This window comes from Staurois parvus, unplaced genomic scaffold (assembly GCF_062004578.1).
Source record: "Staurois parvus isolate SC_StPar_1 unplaced genomic scaffold, SC_StPar_1.0 ptg001847l, whole genome shotgun sequence".
Taxonomy (NCBI): Eukaryota; Metazoa; Chordata; class Amphibia; order Anura; family Ranidae; genus Staurois; species Staurois parvus.
Window position 1 is genome coordinate 957,501 of NW_028319643.1, and position 21,698 is coordinate 979,198.

Genomic DNA, 21,698 nt, shown 5'->3' on the forward strand with positions numbered 1-21,698 from the left:
CCACAATTCAGAATTCTAATATAATATCCCCATCATACAGTTCCCTCTGTGTGGTGTAGTCTTGGCTGGTCACACAGACAACTGGGTGCTCATTTGAAATACACAGATCCTCTTTCAGGATTGCTGACGAAACAGCATCAGTTTGAAGCCCAATTCCAGCTTACAACCAGCACTCTCGCCAGTAACAGGAATGTCCTGGTATAGGACCTCCTAGTGACAAGTGTCAGTACCAGAAATGCTGGATATACAAGAGATTGACAGATCCTCACCTGGGCTGCTGGACACTGGATTCCCCATGTTTATAAGGCACAAAGCACAGCGGGGGAGAGGCTTGCGGCACCCGGGGCAGCTGGTGAACTTGGATTTGGTGGGTGACCCGCTGACTCCATACTGGCTGAGCCCTCGGCCCTGGTGGGGGACTGAGGAGCAGCTATAAGAGATGGACTTTCCGCAGAAGTTACAGCTCACAAATACCTGGAAGATGAGATCAAAGACATACAGATATAACTAGTGTCTACATGCATGGCCAGTGTATGATTGGTTTTTTTATCTGGAGTTGTATATATAAACCAGAGTCATGTCTTCTCTGTGTGTCACTTTTCTGAACAGCATCATGCCAGAGGTTTGGTGGCAGGTCAGTTTATGGCTGGTGTTCAAATTCAGTTGATAAAAAGCTGAACTGTGTCCAGGGCATGAAAAGCACAGAAGTGTAATGAGGGTTAGAAACACTCTGTTGCCCTAGCGGCAATTTGTTTTTTTTCCCCAAGGGCTCGTTCACACCATACGTGCATGAAAACTGATGCGGAGATTTAATTTGCAGAGACATCAGTTTTTATGCGAGCTGCAGTGCGTTTTATACACATTGCAGATTCCTGCGCAGAAAAAATACGCACATGATACCAGTGTTGTGGTGTGAACAGGACACGGCGAAACACTTTTTTTGTGCCTTGCAGAACACGTGCAGAAAAACTGATGTCGCTGCACCATGGTGTGAATGAGGACTAAAAGAGACACACATGTACTTCCTGTTGTCCCAAACATTATTATTATTATACAGTATTTATTATTATATATATATTATTACACATCATGACTGTCTTCAGCTGAGAGATTTACTTTGCACAGGGAGAGATACACTAAAACTGGAGAATCTGGTGCAGCTGTACATGGGAGCCAATCAGCTTCTAACTTCAGCATGTTCAGTTAAGCTTTGGCAATACAACCTGGAAGGTGATTGGTTTCTAAGCGGATTTGCACCAGATTTTATACTCTCCAGCTTTAGTAACTAACGCCCATAGTCTTTCAACATTTCACTTATGAACAAGAAATGACAGATGAGCCAAACCCACAAGCAAGTGTTCAGAATTGTCGTCATAATCTAAAATAGTCAAAAAAAAAAAAAAAATCAATGCATTTCAGTGGCTACAAAAGTCCCCCTTCGTAGGAGGAATAGAAATGTTTCACTAATAACCAATAGCACTTAACCACTTGCTGATTGCATAACCTAGTTATACGGCAGTAGAGTGGCTCTCCTGCGCCGGATCATGTACCTAGTACGTGATTTGGCACTTCCAGGTGGGGTACGTGATTTGGCACTTCCAGGTAGGGTACGTGATTTGGCACTTCCAGGTAGGGTACGTGATTTGGCACTTCCAGGTGGGGTACGTGATTTGGCACTTCCAGGTGGGGTACGTGATTTGGCACTTCCAGGTGGGGTACGTGATTTGGCACTTCCAGGTGGGGTACGTGATTTGGCACTTCCAGGTGGGGTACGTGATTTGGCACTTCCAGGTGGGGTACGCGTATGCACTGCCTTCGACCCAGCTGTGCTGTGATGGATGACTGCCAGCACCCACTGATTGGCAAGGAGAAAGACAGAACAGAGATCTGCCAATGTAAACAAGACAGAGCTGTGTCCTGTCAGTAGGGATGTGCTGGATTTTGTTTCCCTGCAAAGCTGGGGATAAAAACCAGCACATCCCTCAGTGAAAGCACCACACAGTATACACAGAAACACTAGTTAGGCAAACATTTAACTCATTGATTGCCCTAGAAGTTTAACGCCTTCCCAGCCAGTGTCATTAGTACAGTAACCGTGTAAATTTTTAGCACTGATCACTGTATTAGTGTCAATGGGTCCCTTAAGATGTCAGATTGTCCGCCACAATATTGCAGTCCCACTATAAGTTGCTGATTGTCGCCAGTATGAAAACCTTAGTTTGTAGACACTATAACGTTTGCGTAAATCAATAAATATACACTTACTGGGTTATTTTTTTAACAAAAATATATAGAATACATATTGGTCTAAATTTATAAACAAATTAGATTTTTTTTTTTTATTGGAAAGGTTTTATAGCAGAAAGTAAAAAAGATATAAATTTCGTCTGTGTACAGTGTTGCATGACTGCGCAACTGTCAGTTAATGCAGTGCCAAAAAGCAAAAAAAAATGGCCTGGTAACAAAGGGGGGTAAATCTTTCAGAGGGCCAGTGGTTGAAGCAGTCAAGATTTTCAACCAAAACTTCTCAGCCCTGCTGGAGGACTTTTGCAAATCGTAACTTTTGTAACACATTAGCTCTCCTCTGTTGACTGCTACGTCTAATAACCACTTGTGGACTGCTCGCCCACAATGACGGGTCGCCTGCACAGGCAAAGTGACACCTGTACATTGCTGCCTGCTTCCGGGTTCAGAGTGCACGCCCGTCCCACATCCACCAGCTGTAATTGTACACAGCAGAAGCCTGTCAGTAAGTCCCGGCTAATGATTCACGGTCGTGACTTGCAAATTGGCTCCATACGATCACGGCCCAGAGCTCTGTGTTGATAATCAACACAGACCTCTGTACAGAGGAAGGGATTTCTCTGTTGATGGGGAGCTGACAACTAAACCCGTGAATGAATACAAGGATATGTGCGCACCAAACCCTTTACCTAGGGGCACAGCTTTGTACTATTCAACATTACATGACACTGCTATTTTCTTTCAGCATTTGTGTAGTAGCTGCACTGGACATCTGCATGGGTATTCACATGATGTCTGAGCAGCTGTAATGCCCCACTAGAACAGTGTTTCTCATCCTTTTTTCAGTCAAGACACCCTTTAAATTTATGGATCATCTCAAGGCACCCTTTAAATTTATGGATCATCTCAAGGCACCCTTTAAATTTATGGATCATCTCAAGGCATCCTTTAAATTTATGGATCATCTCAAGGCACCCTTTAAATTTATGGATCATCTCAAGGCATCCTTTAAATTTATGGATCATCTCAAGGCACCCTTTAAATTTATGGATCATCTCAAGGCATCCTTTAAATTTATGGATCATCTCAAGGCACCCTTTAAATTTATGGATCATCTCAAGGCATCTTTTAAAATTATACACAATCTCAAGGCAACCCAATCTAAAATGTAAAAAACTACTCCACACACATCCAGTATACCCAATGTTAGAGTTGATTTATTCTTCCAAAGCAAATACACCTTTGCACACCGGCACTGACTAGTATTCCAGTGTTTCTCTCCTTCACTCTGCTAATATGACCCCAGTGCTGACAGAGAGGGGCAGGGCAGGGCAAATCAAGGATGATGTGATTGCACCCGACCTACTCCTTATCGACTGATGATGTCATTGGTTAGGATGCTGGCAGCTAGAAGGTCATAAAAGTGCACAATGAAAACCTATGGCTTTGTGTACTAAAAGTCAGGATTGATCCATCTTGCTAGCTTGTATACAATTTTTTGGCATTTTGGCAAGGCACTCCTGAAGAAGTCTGAAGGCCCCCCTGAAGAAGCCTGAAGGCACCCCTGAAGAAGCCTGAAGGCACCCTGGTTGAGAAAGGCTACACTAGAACATCATCCCCCTTACAGACAGCCTCACCTGTGCTAAAGGCTTTGAGCTGGGATCCAGTTTGCTGCGATGGATGTCAAACTCGGCTCTCTTATGCCAAAACCTCCAGGCGTCTAGAAGGTTCCTGTAGCTTTCTATCCAGTACTGGACTCTCTCGTCTTTCAGCACCTCAGGAGAACCCTGAACAACAAAAAGACCAATGTGCATTTGTATACTCAAAGCCTTAGACCAGACAGCCCAGATCATGTTGATGTTTAAAATGTTACACATTATGCAATACACAGATTTGTCCTACGGTCCAGGAGAGAGGACTTTAACAAATACAGCTGCGAATGTCATTATTTTTGTCATTTTGACAGTCCTCTGTAGCACCAAGTAAAAGACAAGAGTAAAATAAAGCTCCACCTACAAGCTCCATGTTGATGCAAAGGATGTGATGGCAAGTGTTGCTGCTCCTAAAAAAAATAAGTCTCTTTAAAAAGTGTCCCATGCAATAAAATGTGACATTTCCCCTCCCCCCCCCAAATGAAAAAACTAAAAAAATAAATAAAAATTCAATCTGATGAAGAAAAGCAAAAACCCAGTAACTTCCTGTATGCACCAAGGCCATCACCAGTGCCTACAGGAAGAAGTCAGTAACTCCAAGGTAAAAATGGTTTCCTTTTTTCCCCCGCTTTATTTATTTATTTTTAAACTTTAAGCACTTACTGACCACCTCCTGTACATTTACGGCAGGTCAGCGGCAGCTACAGGCACAATCACGTACCTGTACGTCATTGCCTGTTTCCGGGCTGGAAGAGCGGGCGAACATGCTCCTGCCTGACTACTCCCTGTGATTTGACACAGCAGGAGTCGATCAACAGATCCTGGCTGGGACCCGCTGATTGGCTGTGTCAGGTCACAGCCTACAGCTCCCTGTTGATAAAAATGCAGCTGCATACACAAGGACAGATCGCTTTATTTCTTTTCCCTACAAAGCAGGGAAAATAAACAAAGCGATGTGTAGTAAAAAGCAGCACATAGTAAACTCATTAACGCTTGCTAGGCACACAATTAACCCCTTGATTGCCCCGGATGGTAACCCCTTCCCAAACAGTGTCATTAGTACTGTGACGGTGCATATTATTAGCACTGATCACTGTTCGTGTCACTGGTGTTGTCAGTGTCAGTCAGTTCCCACTCAGTTTTGGTCAGTGTCAGATTGCCTGCCACACTACCACAGCCCCACTATAAGTCGCTGATCACCGCCATTACTAGTGTTAAAAAAAAATATATAAAAATTCTAGTATATCATAATTTGTAGAAACTATAACTTTCATGCAAACCAATTAACATGCACTTATCAGGATTTTTTCTTAACCAAAGACATGTAGCAGAATACATTTTGGTTTAAATTTATGAAGAAATTTGATTTTTCAAATTTTTTTATTGAATATATTTTATAACAGAAATAAAAAAAAAATTCTTAAATGTTTAATCTTTTTTCATTTATATAGTAAACAAAAAAACAACAAAAAAAAACAAAAAAAAAAACCAGTGGTGATCAAACCCCACCAAAAGAAAGCTCTATTTGTGTGAAAAAAATGATATAAATTTAATCTGGGTACAGTGTTGCATGACCGAGCAATTGTCCGTTAAAGTAGCACAGTATCACATAGCAAAAAGTTGTTAAAGTGATTCTAACGGCTGAAGGTTTTTTACCTTCATGCTTTCTATGCACAAAGGTAAAAAACCTTCTGTGTGCAGCACCCCCCAAACACTTACTTGAGCCCTGATCCAGCGATGTCCACGAGAGCCTTGGTTCTTCATGGACTCTCATTCCTGATTGGCGGAGGCAGCAGACACAGCTATTATCTCCCGCTGCAGTCAATTACAGTCAGTGGGCCAATCAGGAGAGGGAGGGAGCTGGGCCGAGCCACGGCTCTGCGTATGAATGGGCACGCAGAGATACGGCTCGAGAGCACGCCTGCTTGGGTGCCCCCATAGCAAGCTCTTTGCTATGGGGGCACCCAACAGGAGGGAGGGGCAAGGAGCTCCGACAGGGGACCCGAGAAAAGGAAGACCCAGCTGCTATATGCAAAACCACTGCACACAGTAGGTAAGTATAGCATGTTTGTTAAAGGGCCAGGAGGCGCCGATGCCAAGGAGTTAAAATTAAGGGTTTCAGAAGCCATGAGGCGGGGCGGGGTTTTAGGGTCATGTGATTCCCGTGATTCGCGGTCACATGATCGGGAAAGGTCCAGATCGAAAGAGGAGATCGGTACTGGATATGTGTGCTGGGAGCGCGCAGGGCAAGCACATATGTTTTTCTTCATTGCACACAAATGTGCGGCTGCTCCGTGTCAATGCCCAGACGCCGGAAGGGCGCACATTTGAGTGCGGCCGGCGCCAAGAGGTTAAGAAAAAAAAACAAACATGACTTTAGTATCACTGTAAAGCGATTCTAAGGCTGTAGGCTGAGGGCTGTATAGATGAAGCTATCAGCTCATAACTGTTGCTGAAAACAATTACTACAATCCAAATCCACCCATAATCCTGAATAGCTGGCAGAGTGATGAGTGCAGCCTGAGCAGCCAATTCCTGCAGGGACTCACCTGTAACATACAGTAACTGGCAGTCTGTACATCACCCGTTCTATCAACATAACTTTCCATCAAGTCCACTCCGTCCTTTGTTAATCCAGTCAACACAATCCCTTCCAGGTTTCCCGTATCCTTCATATCCTGAGTCAACTTATCAATGTATTTCATTAACTGCAATAAAAAAAAAAAAAAAAAAAAAAAACTCATACTAAGGGGTATTCATGTGTCTGACTTTTAACATTTTTCAAATCTGCCCTCATCTTTAATACAGCAAAGCCCAAACCCAGACATAAGCAAATTAAGACAGATTTTTGATCACAATTTTAAGTCCAACTTTAGGAAAATTTTTTTTCATTGTTATAAATGTCTCCTAGGATCACGTATCTCTTTTTGGCACAAAATGTATTTCAAATTGAATGACACATTGTAAATGCCAGGTGTCATGGCCCTGCCCTCTGAGGGCGTATCATCTTGGTGTCCTTCATTTACAGTTACTGGTGCAGAGAAGGGGGACATTCAGATGGTAAAGTCAGAATTTGTTGTAAACAACATGAAAGCATGGATCCATCCTGCCTTGTATCAGCGGTTCAGGCTGGTGGTGGAATGGTGTGGGGGAGATTTTCTTGTGTGTACCTAATAAAGTGGCTGGTAAGTGTACAGTGTACTGAATGCTTCTTAGTTTTTGAATGCCGAGCACAGCAGATCTTCACAAGAAATTGCTGATCTTCATGTTTATTTATTAACACTTTATTTCCATTTCTTAAAAAGTAAAACTTTAATTTAATTAAAAAAAAACAAACAAACAGACTCAGTAAGAACCACCCAGCTCAGAGAAGAGGCAAGAAAGAAGACACTCAGTAGTCATGTGAAAGGCTTAAAGTATAAGTAAATTTTTTTTTTTTACATTTTGGTAAAAGTGTGGAGACGGATTAGAACACCTGTCAGTTTTTATTGCCGTCTGTGTCACAGTTAAAGGAGAACTACAGCCAAAGCTCTTTTGTCTGTATTTTTCATGTGGATCACAGAAGTGCAATTCATTCTGCACTCCTGTGATCGTTTTCAGCGGACTGAAGTCTGCTGTTGGCTGACATCTCTCAGCCGATCCAAGTCGCAGAAACATGCCAACGTCACAGTTAGGATCCACCCCAGAATCAGGAGCGGCACCTAGCTCAGCCTCTCAGCAAAGTGCTGAGAGCCTGAGCAAGCTGCTCCCTTCCCCTTCACAGTCCAGCGCTCCAGTGAGCACTGCTGGGGGCTGAGCAGGCAGTGGTGACTGAGAGTCACTGCTCTCTACTCAGGGCGGAGAGGAGAACTCAGCGATCAGCAGTCATGTGATCGCTGAGTTCTTAGCCTTCGAGCCAGCGGGGGACAGATGAAGCATTGGACTGATGCTTTGTCCACCTAGGTAAGTATAATGGGGACGAAAAAAAAATAAACCCAAAATTCTCTTTTAAGAAGATTCACCCTATTTGTCCTGTTTGCCATCTTCATTGAAAGTGAGAGTAAAAGAAAATCCCAAATTTTTTGTTGTCCCCTTCCATTGGGGACACTAATGCAGGCCATAGATGGGTCGAAAACCGGCCGTTTTTTTTAACAAAAAAAAAAAAAAAAAAAAAAATCGGTCGTTCAATAGGTCGACGTTACCACCAACAGTTAAAATCTCCTTCTCCTTCTTCCGATTTTCGACCCATCTATGGCCTGCATAATTCCGGTGACCTAGGGAGTTCTCCTAATTCGTAGAAATTTCTTCTCACTTCCTCTTTGGCTATGGGACAGGAAGTGAATGGAAATCTACCCAATGGGGCACAGATGGTGAAAAAAAAAAAAAAAATCTGACAGGGGTTATAACCCGCAATTACTCTATCCAAAATGAAAGAAAATGTTTTGCCTATAGTTCTATCTTAAAAGACCTCTTTGTAATATCCAAAAAATATGCTAGGGTGGCCCTTCCGGGGTAGGTTGGTAACACAAATTGCTAATCAGTCAATCACATGGCAGCAACTCAATACATTTAGGCATCTAGTCATGGTGAAGATGACTTGCTGAAGTTCAAACCGAGTATAGGAATAGGGAAGCAAGAGGATTTAAGTGACTTTGAACATGGCACGGTTGTTGGTGCCAGACAGGTGGTCTGAGTATTTCAAAAACTGCTGATCTACTGGGATTTTCACACACAACCATCTCTAGGGTTTACAGAGAATGGTCCGAACAAGAGAAAATAACCTGTGAGCGGCAGTTGTGTGGAAGAAAATGCTTGGTTGATGTCAGAGATCAGAGGAGAATGGGCAGACTGGTTGCTGCGACATTCAGATGGTGGGGTCAGAATTTGGTGTAAACATGAAAGCATGGATCCATCCTGCCTTGTATCAGCAGTTCAGGCTGGTGGTGGAATGGTGTGGGGGAGATTTTCTTGGTGTACCTAATAAAGTGGCTGGTAAGTGTACTGAATGCTTCTTAGTTTTTGAATGCCGAGTACAGTAGATCTTCACAGGAAATTGCTGATCTTCATGTTTATTTATTAACACTTTATTTCCATTTCTTATAAAATAATAAACTTTAATTTAAAAAAAACAAACAAACATGGACTCACCTGAGTGTCATTTAGGAACAAACAAGCAAAGGCCACCCGATCCCTGACTGCCATGGTGCACTCAAACTGAAAGGAGACAGACACATGAGGCCACGTTTCACTGGGAAGATTTAGAGAAATAAGAAAAGATAAAGAAAGATTTAGGGCCGTTTCCCACAGGTGATCTTGGTACTGGGGACAAACCACCTGATACTTCCTGCCTATGGATACTCTCCCTTGCTGCCAGCTACAGAAATTCGGCAGAGTTCAAGGCCAGAGAGGCAGCGATTCCATGGAGGTATATGGAAGGATCTCCTGCAATAGAGTCACCCAACTGACATTATTGTTAGCAGGGGCATACGTACGGGGAAGATTTGCCTCCCCTGGTTCCTCCTTTCTCCCTCTCATACCAGTGAAACGTGTTATTACATTTTTAATAAATACCTTATAATATATCTAGTGACTATTTTACTGGGTTCCTGTGCTTCTCTAAGAAATGCAGGCAGATCATGGCTGGTGGGAGTGGCCAGCAGGGTGCTGCACACAGTTTCCCGAAAATGCCACAGAACCCTATCTTAAGCTGGCTATAGACAGATTGTTTTCTTTTGTCCCGCAAAAAAAAAAAATCAAACAATCAAGGTGGATCATCCCCACTGAGACATTGTATTTTGACTCTCCACTGTCAGCTGATTGACAAAAGCCTGTTCGATGATGGGCGGAGGTCAGTCTGGAGGAGTACTCAGACTTCATGTGCATACAGACCCCCCTAGGTAACACACACATGATGCTGAGTCTCTAACAATGAAAGAAATGAGATCCAGTGAAAGAGGTGGGGCTATGGAGTCAGGCTGGGGAGGAAAGAGCTAGCTGATGCTGGATATCCTCCAGCTAGGAAATAAGGTGAGCTCTCCCTTTTCCTCAAATAATTGGAATAGACAAATCACAACGGTCCATCATACCAGAACAGTGTCGTAGCAGCCAGGATCACTGGTGAGAAATGCAAACATAACTGCCAGGTATGGGTTCCTGAGCTGCACCCGAAGAGAGCTACACATCTCACGCCATAGCGAATTCTTCTCATCTGTGTAGCCGGACAACGCCATCGCCACCACGTTCAGGTTCAGGTCACCTGTGAATATGTAAGACAAGAAAACTTTTCACTCATGAGAAATCTGCTGCAAGGCATGACAGGAAAAGAAGGCTTAGCCTTTATATTATTATTAATAATGTTTTTTATTGCGTTTTTGTCAATAAGATTTGAACACACTTTACACCCTCCCCAGTCCCCGATGGACTTCCCTCCGGAGATTCTGAGCTGTCAGTATCCACGCAGCTGGTCCAGCGGTCCGGGGACTTGAATTTTTCAACTCTTCCCCCTCTTCTTTGTGCAGAGCTTCCAGGACAGACCAGAGTGATTCTGATTGGTCAGCGTGTGCACAGTGAATCACTCTGGTCCATCCCAGACGCAATGCACAGAGAAGAGGGGAAAGAGCATTGAGTATTTCAATCCGGACTGGGGGTTGGGTGGGGAGAGTGTATGGTGTTCGTTCACCTTTGCATTTTTTCTGAAAAGGTGAACAAACCCTTTAAAGTGGTTCTAAGGCTCTTAGTGCTTGTTGCAGAAACTCACTACAGTCCATTTAACATGGTTTCCTATGGAACATGTTCCCATCTATGCATTTTGAGCTGCTGCATTTTTGGAAAGGGTCAGGGACTTTTTTAAAAGCAAAAAGCAGCGTTTTTGTTACAATAGAATTCAATAGAGAAGCTGCTGCGATGCATGGTAGTGCGCTTTTGCATTTTTATTCTGCCCAGCTTAAAAAAATGCCACTTAAAAAAAAAAAAAAAAAAAGTAAAAAAGCTGAACAAAAAAACGCAAAAAGCAGTAAAAACACATGTAGAAAAATGCAAAACGAACTGCGAAGAAGCACTGTAAAACAAACAAAAAGCAACCTGCATAGGTGTTAATGGAACCTAAAGACTAAAAGGTTTTCTTTTTTTTTACCATAATGCATCCTGTGTCACCACCCTTATCTCGATCCAGCGCTGTGCATGAGAGCAGCAGCTCTCCCCGCTCTGTCCCTCCTCATACGGCAGATTGATAGCAATGGAAGCCATTGGCTACTGCTGCTGTCAAACTCTGTGACATGGACATGGGGGGGGGTTTGGGGGAGGTGTTATAGAGCAGAGCCGCCCTGTCTCGGTCAATAGATGCAGACAGGGCGGCTTGGGGGCGAGTCCGCATGAGTGCCCCCATGGGAATCAGCTGCCTATGGTGGCACTTGCAGAAGAGGAGGAGCCAGGAGTGCCAGCAGGAGACACCAGAACAGGAGGATTGGGGTTGCTGTGTGCAAGAGCACTGCACAGAGCAGGTGAGTATAACTTGTTTATTATTTTATTAAGAAGAAAAAAAAAGGTTTAATATTACATTATGACTTTAGCAAGTTTTATACAAGTTGCAAATTCCTGCGCTGAAAAAATCTGTATGATACCAGTGTTGTGGTGTGAACAGGACACACAGAGAACAATTGATTTTGTTGTTGAATAAAAAAAAAAAAAGTTTCAAAAACTGTAAAATTGACCCAAACTATTGGTTTTATGTTTACCTGAGCCTGCCATTCATATGCAGAAAGAAAAGTGTCACCAGCACACCAAGGCATCCTCAAAACATTCCGAAGCTTTATTTAGTAGTCACATAATATCAACAGAGGCAACATTTCGGAGGCACGCAGGGCCCCTTCGTAACGCAAGGGGCCCTGCGTAGCTCTGAACCGCTGTTGATATTATGTGACCACTATATAAACCAATCCTCAGGTCCTGCTTGAGGATTCCTTGGTGTGTAGGTGACACTTTTCTTTCTGCATATGAATTGCAGGCTCAGGTAAACATAAAACCAATAGTTTGGGTCAATTTTACAGTTTTTTAAACTTTTTTTTGTATTCAACAAATATTTGTTGCATGACTAAGGACTCCCAGAGCACTACAGGCTATCCAGTGCAACAGTACAGTGCAATTGTTGAAAGAAGCTATACACAAAGGACAGAAGTCATTATTCTGACTCAATCCCTGGTCCCAACAGGTAATTCGAGGAAATGAAAGCAGGAGGAAAAGAAAGTAGCACCACCTACCCTTCCCCGAGGTTGCCCCTTTATTCAGTATCTGTATGGCACGTCGGATATCCAGGTTAAACAAGGCAATAGCAGCTGCCCTTTCCCATTCTTCTTCCTGTTCTAAGGAGGTCAGGAAAGGGCCAATGTTGGAGTCTGCACCCTTCTTCCTCCAGCCGCACAGCTGCAGAGCCAGGCCGCGTTCTTCGCTGACGTAATGTACGATGTCCGCTTGCCGATCAGAGCCACTCCAGCTGCTCCGGACGCTCTCCGCTATTCCTGTACAGGAAGAACACACAATGCTTTCACTTCATAAACACGTTAAGGCTTTTAGAAACCCCGTTACCAAATAAAGAGGCCTACCTATAAAGCGGTGAATGTGACTTTCACCAAACATTCTCTGTTGGAGACTCTTCCAAGTCCATGTGTTTAACCCGTTCATGCCGACATAACACAAATATGCAGCCTGACCGACCTGGGCTATTTTCCGTGGGGATACATATTTGCGTACCTGTCTTTGTGCTGGGAACGTGCCATACAGCGTGCTGTAGACCGGGGTGTCACTGAAAGCCCCGGGTCTCGATGTAACGATCGGGACCGAGACTCCCGATTTTGGGTCACATGATTGCTGTGATAGCCTTTGATTGGCTATGAATGATCAGTCACTGTGAAGCCCACCCCCTCTTGTTTTTTTTTCTCTCTGAATGGAGGAGAGAGATACATTGTATCTATTTCTCTCCTTGCAGAGAGAGAAAAAAAAATTGTTAAAAAAAAAAAGATAATTAAAAAATAAAGAAAAAATACCTAGATCAAGGTTTGATCTAGTTCAGTACCAGGGTTAGTGTATGGGTCAAAGGTCAAAAGTCGGGATTTTTTTTTTTTTAAATTGGTATCAGTGTCAGTGTGTTTTAGGTAAAAAAACAAAACAAAATGCACCATATTGTTTCTGTAGTATGGGTACAAACAACAAATAACACACATATATGGTATCGCTGCGATAGTCAAGATCGAAGAAATTTATTTTGAGTTGTTCTTTGGTGGTAGTTATGGTAATAACAGGAAACACAGCTAAATTAAAAAAAATTGTTTTTTTTTTTACTATTTTGGGCCAGTTTTCCTTTGATAATAATACAAAAAAAAAAATCAGGAGATATTCATTACCATTTACCACCAAATGAAAGCCCAATTTGTCCTGGAAAAAAAAAAATGCGGTATAATTCACCTGGATGTACAAAGTAGTTGTGATGATATGTGCGCTTTTACTAACACGTCAAAGTTGTAAAATTTTACTTAGGCATTAAGATTTGTTTTACCCTTATGCGTGAAGGGGTTTTGAGAATGATTTTATCTCCACCAGAGAATGTTCAGTGAAAGCACCATCCTCGGCTTCATAAACAGACCTAATAATCTGTAATTCTAGATGTACATGGAGGGAGCCATATTTACTTCTAACATACTCAGTCCCTGCTTCACTCTGCAACAGAGTGGTTGTGCTTTACTGCTCCTCATCACAAGGCAAGGCTATGAATTAGGCTACATTCACCTAAATCATTATAACCAAAACCGTAGGAGCTTTCAGCAATGTCTGGGGCTTTTAAAAACAAAAGGGGCTTTATGGCGATTATAACTTTTAATATCTTTGACATTGCGCGGTTTTATCTCCTCTTCACCTCCCTGCCTGTCTCCAGCTCCAGACGATCGCGGCAAATCGCATCACATGAAGCTTGTTGACCAAAGAGGAGCAAGAGCTTCTTTTGGGCAACAATCTTCAAGGGATGCGTTTTGTCACGATTGTTGTGCGATTTCCTGCGCGGCAATTCGCATTGCGTGAAGCTTGCCACCCAAACAGGAACAGCGCCTCCTTTTGGCCGACAATCTTCATGTGATACGATTTGCTGCGTGACAATTGCCGCAAAACCGCAGCACGTGCCAGTGAAAATAATGGCACCTGAACTGCGTTTTGCGATCGCGGGCAGAATCTCAGTGATTCTGCCCGCAATCCCATAATGCACAGATGTGAATGGAGCCGCCCTGGTTCACACATATGCCATTCTGGATGCGTTTTTTAAACTCACAAATTTGCATGAAAGGCTAAATATTATGTGTGCCTATTGAGGTGGTTCACACAGATCTGATCCACACGCATTATGTTTTGAGAGCCATTACAAAAATGGTCCTGCGCAAGATTGTATTGGTGCGTTCCAGGCTCGCAAGTGATAAGAGTAGAGAGGCATGTGGAGATAAGTGTTCACATAGGATTGGTATTGACAGGAGATTTGCACTGAGGCCAATGGGAGGCGGGTTTTTTGCTTTGAAGCCAATGGGAGGCTTCCTTTGCACTGTAGCCAATGGGAGGCTTCCTTTGCACTGTAGCCAATGGGAGGCTTCCTTTGCACTGTAGCCAATGGGAGGCTTCCTTTGCACTGAAGCCAATGGGAGGCTTCCTTTGCACTGAAGCCAATGGGAGGCTTCCTTTGCACTGAAGCCAATGGGAGGCTTCCTTTGCACTGAAGCCAATGGGAGGCTTCCTTTGCACTGAAGCCAATGGGAGGCTTCCTTTGCACTGAAGCCAATGGGAGGCTTCCTTTGCACTGAAGCCAATGGGAGGCTTCCTTTGCACTGAAGCCAATGGGAGGCTTCCTTTGCACTGAAGCCAACTGGGAGGCTTCCTTTTGCATTGAAGCCAATGGAAGGCAGTTGGGAAGAGAGAGAGCGCCAGAAAAATTGCACCTGTACTGAGACTGCTTGCACAGCAGGGCTATAAAAAAAAACAAAAAAAAACAAAAAAAAAACAAAAAAACAGCTGCGGCGCCTGGAATTGCATATCCTGGGCGTCTGGCGATATAAATTGTGCATCCGTTTCATCATGTTCAATCAATAGAGAAATAAATACTGTACATTAAAAGCTTAAATCCTATTTCAATTTGGTTTCATCTTCTTACCAACTGATGACTTCACAATGGTTTTAATACCAGCGAAGACCAATGATCCTTTGTTGCTTGAAGATTTCTGATCTATGTCTTCTGCATACTGCTTCATAAGTATTCACATATATATATAGGAAAATCACAGGTGTACAATCATTTGTGCATATCTGAAGTAAAATTCCATACATTCAGTACATCTCTGCAATACTTGTACATTTCTCCATGTCATAACCTTTTAAAATGATGCAAGTATAGAAAATACCTGATCTGCCAGAAATTCAGAGAGCTGACAACACACTGTCAGGAACCATCGCGACGCATGGGTCTACACATGCGTAGGTGTCTGCCGAGACATATAGGTGGCAGGGCACTAGGACCCAGGCGCACCCGTCGTCTGGACAGTACTAGGCAGGCACTGGGACCCAGGCTACGCCTGTCAGGTGCAGGGCGGGCTATTTAAACTAGCCCTGCACAGACACTTGTTGCCGAATGGTCTTTGTATCCTGTTACCTGTGTGTGAGGACTTCTGATCTGGATTGTTTTGACCTTGTTGCCTTCTCCCGTCCTGACCCCTTGGCTTGCCTAACTCTGCTCCTGGATGTTCTCGTTTAGATCTGACCTCCTGGTATTGACCCTGCGTGTGACCCGACTATCCTTAGCCTACCGTTTTGTACCTTACCGATCCGCTAGTTACCGACCCGGCCTGCATGACTCTGATTTAGCTCATCCATCCACCCACCCCGCAGGGATCACTAGGCTCCCTTACATCAGACTCATAGCTCTCTGGAGCCCCTGTCAGACTCCTCTACCCCTGTTGGAGATACCTGGTAGTTGCGACCTGGTACCGGAGCGCTCCAAGTCCATCCCCCCCATCAGGGGCCCTGGTGAACAAGTGCTCCGGTGCTTAGACTCCGCACTCTGAGGAGGCTCTACCGGGGGACTGATAGAGGTGCTGTCAGGCGGTCCGTTACACACACTGACTCTGGAGCACTGAAATCCCAACAAACAATGTTGTCAGATTTGTGCAGCAATCTTATGTGGTGTAAAGAACATCGACTACTATGTTATGATGGAGAGCACATTCTGTATTCCAAATCAACAGCCTAGGGTGACAACGCTAACACTACTCCTTCATTACAGTAAGGTGAGGGATTGTTGTCACCATGGGGCAGGAAGTGTCTTACTGGTAGGATTACCAGGTAAAAATGAAGGCAAAAAAGCCTGGGGAAAAAAAAAAAAAAAATGAATAAAAGAACAAATGCTTTGTCCACTGGTCACATGATTGGATGCTGGTCCCGCTGGCTACCCATCTTTACCCCATACTGGCAGCTGCAGCACATAAACATTGGCCTCCCTGCGACACTCATGTGCAGAGTATGGGGGTTAAAGCCCACTTTTGCCTCTGCACATATGTGTTGGGCAGTCATACGGGGGGGGCGGGTAAGCACGCTGCTAGCATAACTGAAGTAGTGCTGAAGCCTATTGAAGCCAACTAGCAGCTTGGTTAAACTGACAGTTGCAGCACTTCCCAAACTGAAGCTGAATGGTATTTTAACCTCTTCACGCCGGCCATACACAAATGTGCGGCCTCCCGGCATCTGGGCCTAGACGCCGAGCGGAGGCACATTAGTGCGCAATTAAGAAAAACATATGTACTGAGAGCGCGCACCCCACGTGGTCCGAGCACACATGCCCGGTACTCACGGAAAGGTCCCGATCTCCTCTTTCAATCGGGACCTTTCCCGATCGTGTGACCGCCGTGACGGCGAATCACGGCGGTCACATGACCCTAAAACCCCGCCCCACGCTTCTGAAACCCTTAAAGGGCCGGGAGGCGCCAAGGGGTTAAAGAAGCTTGTAGAAAGCTCTGCAAATTCTTTGAAAAGCTTGTTGTACATTTTGCTCTTGTGAACAAGACCTTAGGGTTCTTTCCCATCCTTGCCTTGAACCCTGCAAATTCACATGAACATGTCGCGCTCAGTGGGCACACTGGAAGCAACAGGGGATTTACTACCTGCTGTCACTGCGAAGCAAGGCAGCATGTCTACACCCTGGCTGCGGCCTCTGCATCCCATAGAGGTTCTTCATCCTCCCTGTCACCATCCCCCCTCCAGTCCTCTGCACGATTAGGAATTTTTTTTTTCCCTTTAATTCACTCCCCCCCCTTAAACGTCATTCACCTAGGCCAGAAGTCTACAAACTGTGGCCCTCTGTTTGCTTTTATCTGGCCCTTGGGGCACGATTTTCATCCACGGATACCAACAAATGAAATAATCCTCCCACTGACAAAGGGGCACAATTCCTCCCAATGACACCAGCAATGGGGCACAATTCCTCCCACTGACACCAACAATGGGGCATTTTTTATTTCCATTGACATCGGGACCTTTTTTACTCCCAATGGCCAGTGTCCGGCCCCCCTTAACCTCCCTAGCGGTCTGATTATGTAATTTTTAGGAATAACTCACTGAAATCTGTCCGAACAAGAGTCTAGTAAACATCCCGGGTATGTTAAAATTTGAAACACGAAATCATAAATTATAATTTCATAAATAATCATAAAAAATAATATATTTAATTTTATAATATAATCAAACCAAAAACACTGAAATTTGAAATATAGCGCCAAGTTCGCACATCACTGAGCAAAGTCGCAAAATTGTTTTCAGTGTCTGAAGACGAATTTCCCCCACGAATCATTATCACTCAATTCTGCAAGTGGGTCCAATTTACTATCGCTGTTCTCTAGCCGGTCTAAAACCGATTTTGACCTAAAGGGATGCTTTTTGGACGCCATGGACGTTTCTCAGTTTGCAGGCAGAAAGAACAGTAAAAATGCAGGCAGGGCGCCGGACAAAGCACTCGGGACAAAATGTATGTGAAATGGTTTGATACAGTTATGTTATATGTGATTTTACCCCGAGCTACACCAGGGAATACCTCCAGGGAGGTTAAGCTGGAAGGATAGTAAACTGGCCCTTTGTTTATAAAGTCTGGAGACCCCTGACCTAGACAAACGATGTGCACTGTTCCCCATTTGCCTCCCAGGATATGAACGTCACATATGCCAGTAGGCACAGCCTTTCATTCAGTGAAAGAGGAGGGGGATGGCCTAATGGGGCGTCATCAAGAGATGTGTTGGCTGAACCCGGAACAGCTGGCAGCTGCGCAATGATGTTACAGCAAAACATGACAGTGAGGGACCGAGTGCTGCCAGAAGAGAGGAGGATCTCTGCTGGACATCGTTGGATTCACTGGATGGGCGAGAATCTAAAATGTGTAAATCTCACCATCATGAAAGGGTTGTTTTTAAAAAATGTGGGGGGTGGTGAAAACCCACTTTAAGGGGAAGCAGTTGGGAGGCAATAAAAATGCAGCTCAACCTTTGTGATCAGATGTAGGCTTTTTTCTTTTCCACATGCTTTTTAGGAAAGTGAGTTGTCTACTATGGAGCAAATTCTCAATGAACGTTCTGCAGGCAATTGTCAATGATTACCATGCCGCTATTAGGAACTCTTCTGTAAGGGCCAGCATGTATGAGGTTCTGTTTGCCTCAGAACTTATTCTCGCACCATACAGGTCGATGGCAATGCAAAAGCACCTTGAGGCAGATTGATGCAGCTTGGAGGAAAGTCACATTTACCTATCAATGAATACTGAATGATATCAAATGACCCAAACTGATAGCAATTATAATCTGAATACGCCCAAAAGCAAGCTAGATTTTGCTCATGGACCCTAGCTGAAAGTCAGTTTGGCTAGTAATCCTGCTGCTGGTGGATACTCACAGTGACAGGATTAAGAACAGAAAGAACGCACACCTGCTCTTTAACCTCCCTGGAGGTATTCCCAAGTATAGCTCAGGGTAAAGTTTCAGTACCAAAAGCGGTAACCCCGAGCTACAGCGCTGCTCAGGGATTCCCTGCAGCACTTACCTTGTCCTTCGCTCCCGCGATGTCCCCCCTGCAGCGTCCCCGGTCATCTCCTCCGGCCAATGTCGGCATCTGTCTACCGGGTTCCGTTCCCTGCGACGTCGGAACGTACAGGGACGGAACCGGCGGGAAATTTAAAAATGTGACATTCTCTAAATACACTAAAATCACATAGTATAACATTCCTGTATCAAACCATTTCACATACATTTTGTCCCGAGTGCTTTGTCCTGTGCCCTGCCTGCATTTTTACTGTTCTTTCTGCCTGGAAACTTAGAAAAGTCCATGGCGTCCAAAAAGCGTCCCTTTAGGTCAAAAGCGGTTTTAGACCGGCTAGAGAACAGCGATAGTAAATCAGAACCACTTGCAGAATTGAGTGATAATGATTCGTGGGGGAAATTCCTCATCAGACACTGAAAACGATTCTGCGACTTTGCTCAGCGATGTGCGAACTTGGCGCTGTATTTCACATTTCAGTGTTTTGGTTTGTTTATATTATTGAATTCAATTTATTATTATTTTTTAGGATTGTTTATTAAATTATAATTTATGATTTTGTGTTTCAAGTTTTATCATACCCGGGATGTTTACTAGACTATTGTTCGGACAGATTTCAGTGAGTTATTCCTAAGAATTTACAGACCTACAATAAAAAAACGACATATTTCCATGCAAAAAAATGTACCGCTTTGAGCACAGAAATATGGACATAATCAGAACGCTAGTGAGGTTAAAGTGTTGCTCTGTTGCTTGCCAGGCTAGCACAAACAAGTAATGTTGCTGTCGACAGAGAAAGCACAGAGAGAACATCAAACTGCTCCTACATCGTCCGTCCCTTCCTTAGCAAGGTGTCACTGCACTGCCACTTCCCTTGCTTGCATAATTCTACATCATTTTAGCTAGTGAGGAAGCAACACCATAGGAGCAGGAAAGCGCTCTCTTAAGCATTCCTATTATTGAGTTGCCACAACAAGCTTGCTAGTGCAACATGGCTTGTTAGCTCAAATATCTGATGAGCAATCCCTTCAAACAAAACAGCAGGAGTCACTTGAAGGATATAGTGCAAAGTGTACCAAAGAGACTTTAGCTGAGGGTCTTCATTTCCCGCCAGTAAGTGATTTCTCCAGACTTGCTCTGTGTCCAATCCGTACCTTGATAAAGCTCTTAGGCGCATTTTTGTGGCTATGTCTCTGTCTACAGAGCTGTCCTTCCCTTCTTCTGTACATTCGTATAGCTGCCTACTGCAGGCCCACATCAAGGAGGTAGTAGGACTCCAGCCCAGCGAAATACGCTCAAAAACAGTAAAATCAGTCATCGTCCTGTTGGGAGTGACCACCACCATGCGGTTCTGACTGGTTGGGTGCCAGGCAAATGAAGCGATGTAGTGATCACAAGGTTGTACGCTCCTTTCTATAATGGTGGGTTCGGTTTCATCACCGATAGGTGTGGGCGTGTGCTGCATGTCATAGAGTCTGATTACATTACTGTCCCGGGTTAACGTGGCGAGTAAGCCCGTCCTTGTTGGACACCAGGCCACCTTGCTTAGCGGCTTTGGTTGTTCGGTAAGGGTCAACACTGGCTTTTCAAATTTTCTAAGGTCCCAGATTGCCACTTGCCCTTCAAAGAAGGATGCCACCCTGTCATGGAAGTGTGGGTCTACCGTCACCCCCTGGACGGCTTTGGTGTTGACAAACATTTTCTGGTTTGTGTTTCGGAGGTCAAAAATAGCCAGGTTGCGATGCATGCCGGCCAGCAGGAGCTTCTGTTCTCTTGGAAGCCAGCAAAGGGAGAGGCATGCATCGTTCTGTCCAAGTTCGTACAGTGGCTTTGTCACCACTAAACACGATTCACCATCGGTGGAGGAAAGACGGACTTTCTCCATAGGGACGGCTACGTCAGGCGTGTACTTGCTGCTTATATCCCAAATCAAGACGGAGAAGTCAGCTCTGTGTTTGTCCAAACCGGCGGCCAGCCAGTTACTGTCCACAGGATTCCAAGCCAAAGTATTGCATTGCCGGGCATGCTTAGGGACAAACTCTTTCCCCATCAACTCCTTACACTTAGAATTGTGGTCTTGGCCTAGACTGGTAAGGACAACTCTGCCATTAGCCTGACCAACTGCCAGGAGGCATTCCGGGTCATATTTTGGGTACCATGCCACACATTTCATGTATGGGGTGTCAGAGTTGATAGCTAGCAAGGTTGCCGTGGTTTCTTCGGACAGTCTCAAGGATCCAGCTTTGAGTTCAGAGCTGGTGCTGGCTGCTGACTCGATGTGGTAGAGGCTGAGCTCGGAATCACAGACCACAAACCTGTCCACGTGGTGGGGAGCCCAAAGGATGTCCGGTTTGGACCCGCTCATTTTTGCGGTTCACAGGACACTAGAAAGAGAAAATAAATATATAACTATGATCAATCCACAAGGTGAATGAAGAAAGGCAGTTCAGCAGAAGTAGAAACAATTTAGAGAATATAAATCTGTATACAGGTCTGATACCTATTCTGGCAGTTATTACTCAATGCATGGATAGGTTAGGCATCGCTCCCAACTTGTAGCAGTTTATGAAGCAGACTGTTACTCTGAAAATCAAACTACAATACCCCTCTTAAAGTGATATTAAAATGTTACTAAACCCCGGACCCTGCATTCCCTATATCCGGTCTCCCCGGACCCCGCATTCACTATATTCGCTCTCCCTGGACCCCGCATTCACTATATTCGCTCTCCCT

At 44.3% G+C, this 21,698-nt stretch overlaps 1 protein-coding gene across 1 annotated transcript in view; it reads right to left on the minus strand.

Annotated features, from left to right (window-relative positions):
- Positions 1-21,698, minus strand: part of MIOS (meiosis regulator for oocyte development) — a 36,045-nt gene that overhangs the window by 9,242 nt on the left and 5,105 nt on the right. The window contains exons 2-9 of the mRNA XM_089664185.1: positions 20,028-21,349; positions 15,052-15,150; positions 12,131-12,388; positions 9,962-10,131; positions 9,024-9,089; positions 6,446-6,604; positions 3,882-4,031; positions 270-474 (exon numbers count right to left, since the gene is read on the minus strand). Coding sequence (XP_089520311.1) covers positions 270-474; positions 3,882-4,031; positions 6,446-6,604; positions 9,024-9,089; positions 9,962-10,131; positions 12,131-12,388; positions 15,052-15,150; positions 20,028-21,330 — 2,410 coding nt within the window. The 5' untranslated portion in view covers positions 21,331-21,349. The remainder of the gene's footprint in view (positions 1-269; positions 475-3,881; positions 4,032-6,445; positions 6,605-9,023; positions 9,090-9,961; positions 10,132-12,130; positions 12,389-15,051; positions 15,151-20,027; positions 21,350-21,698) is intronic.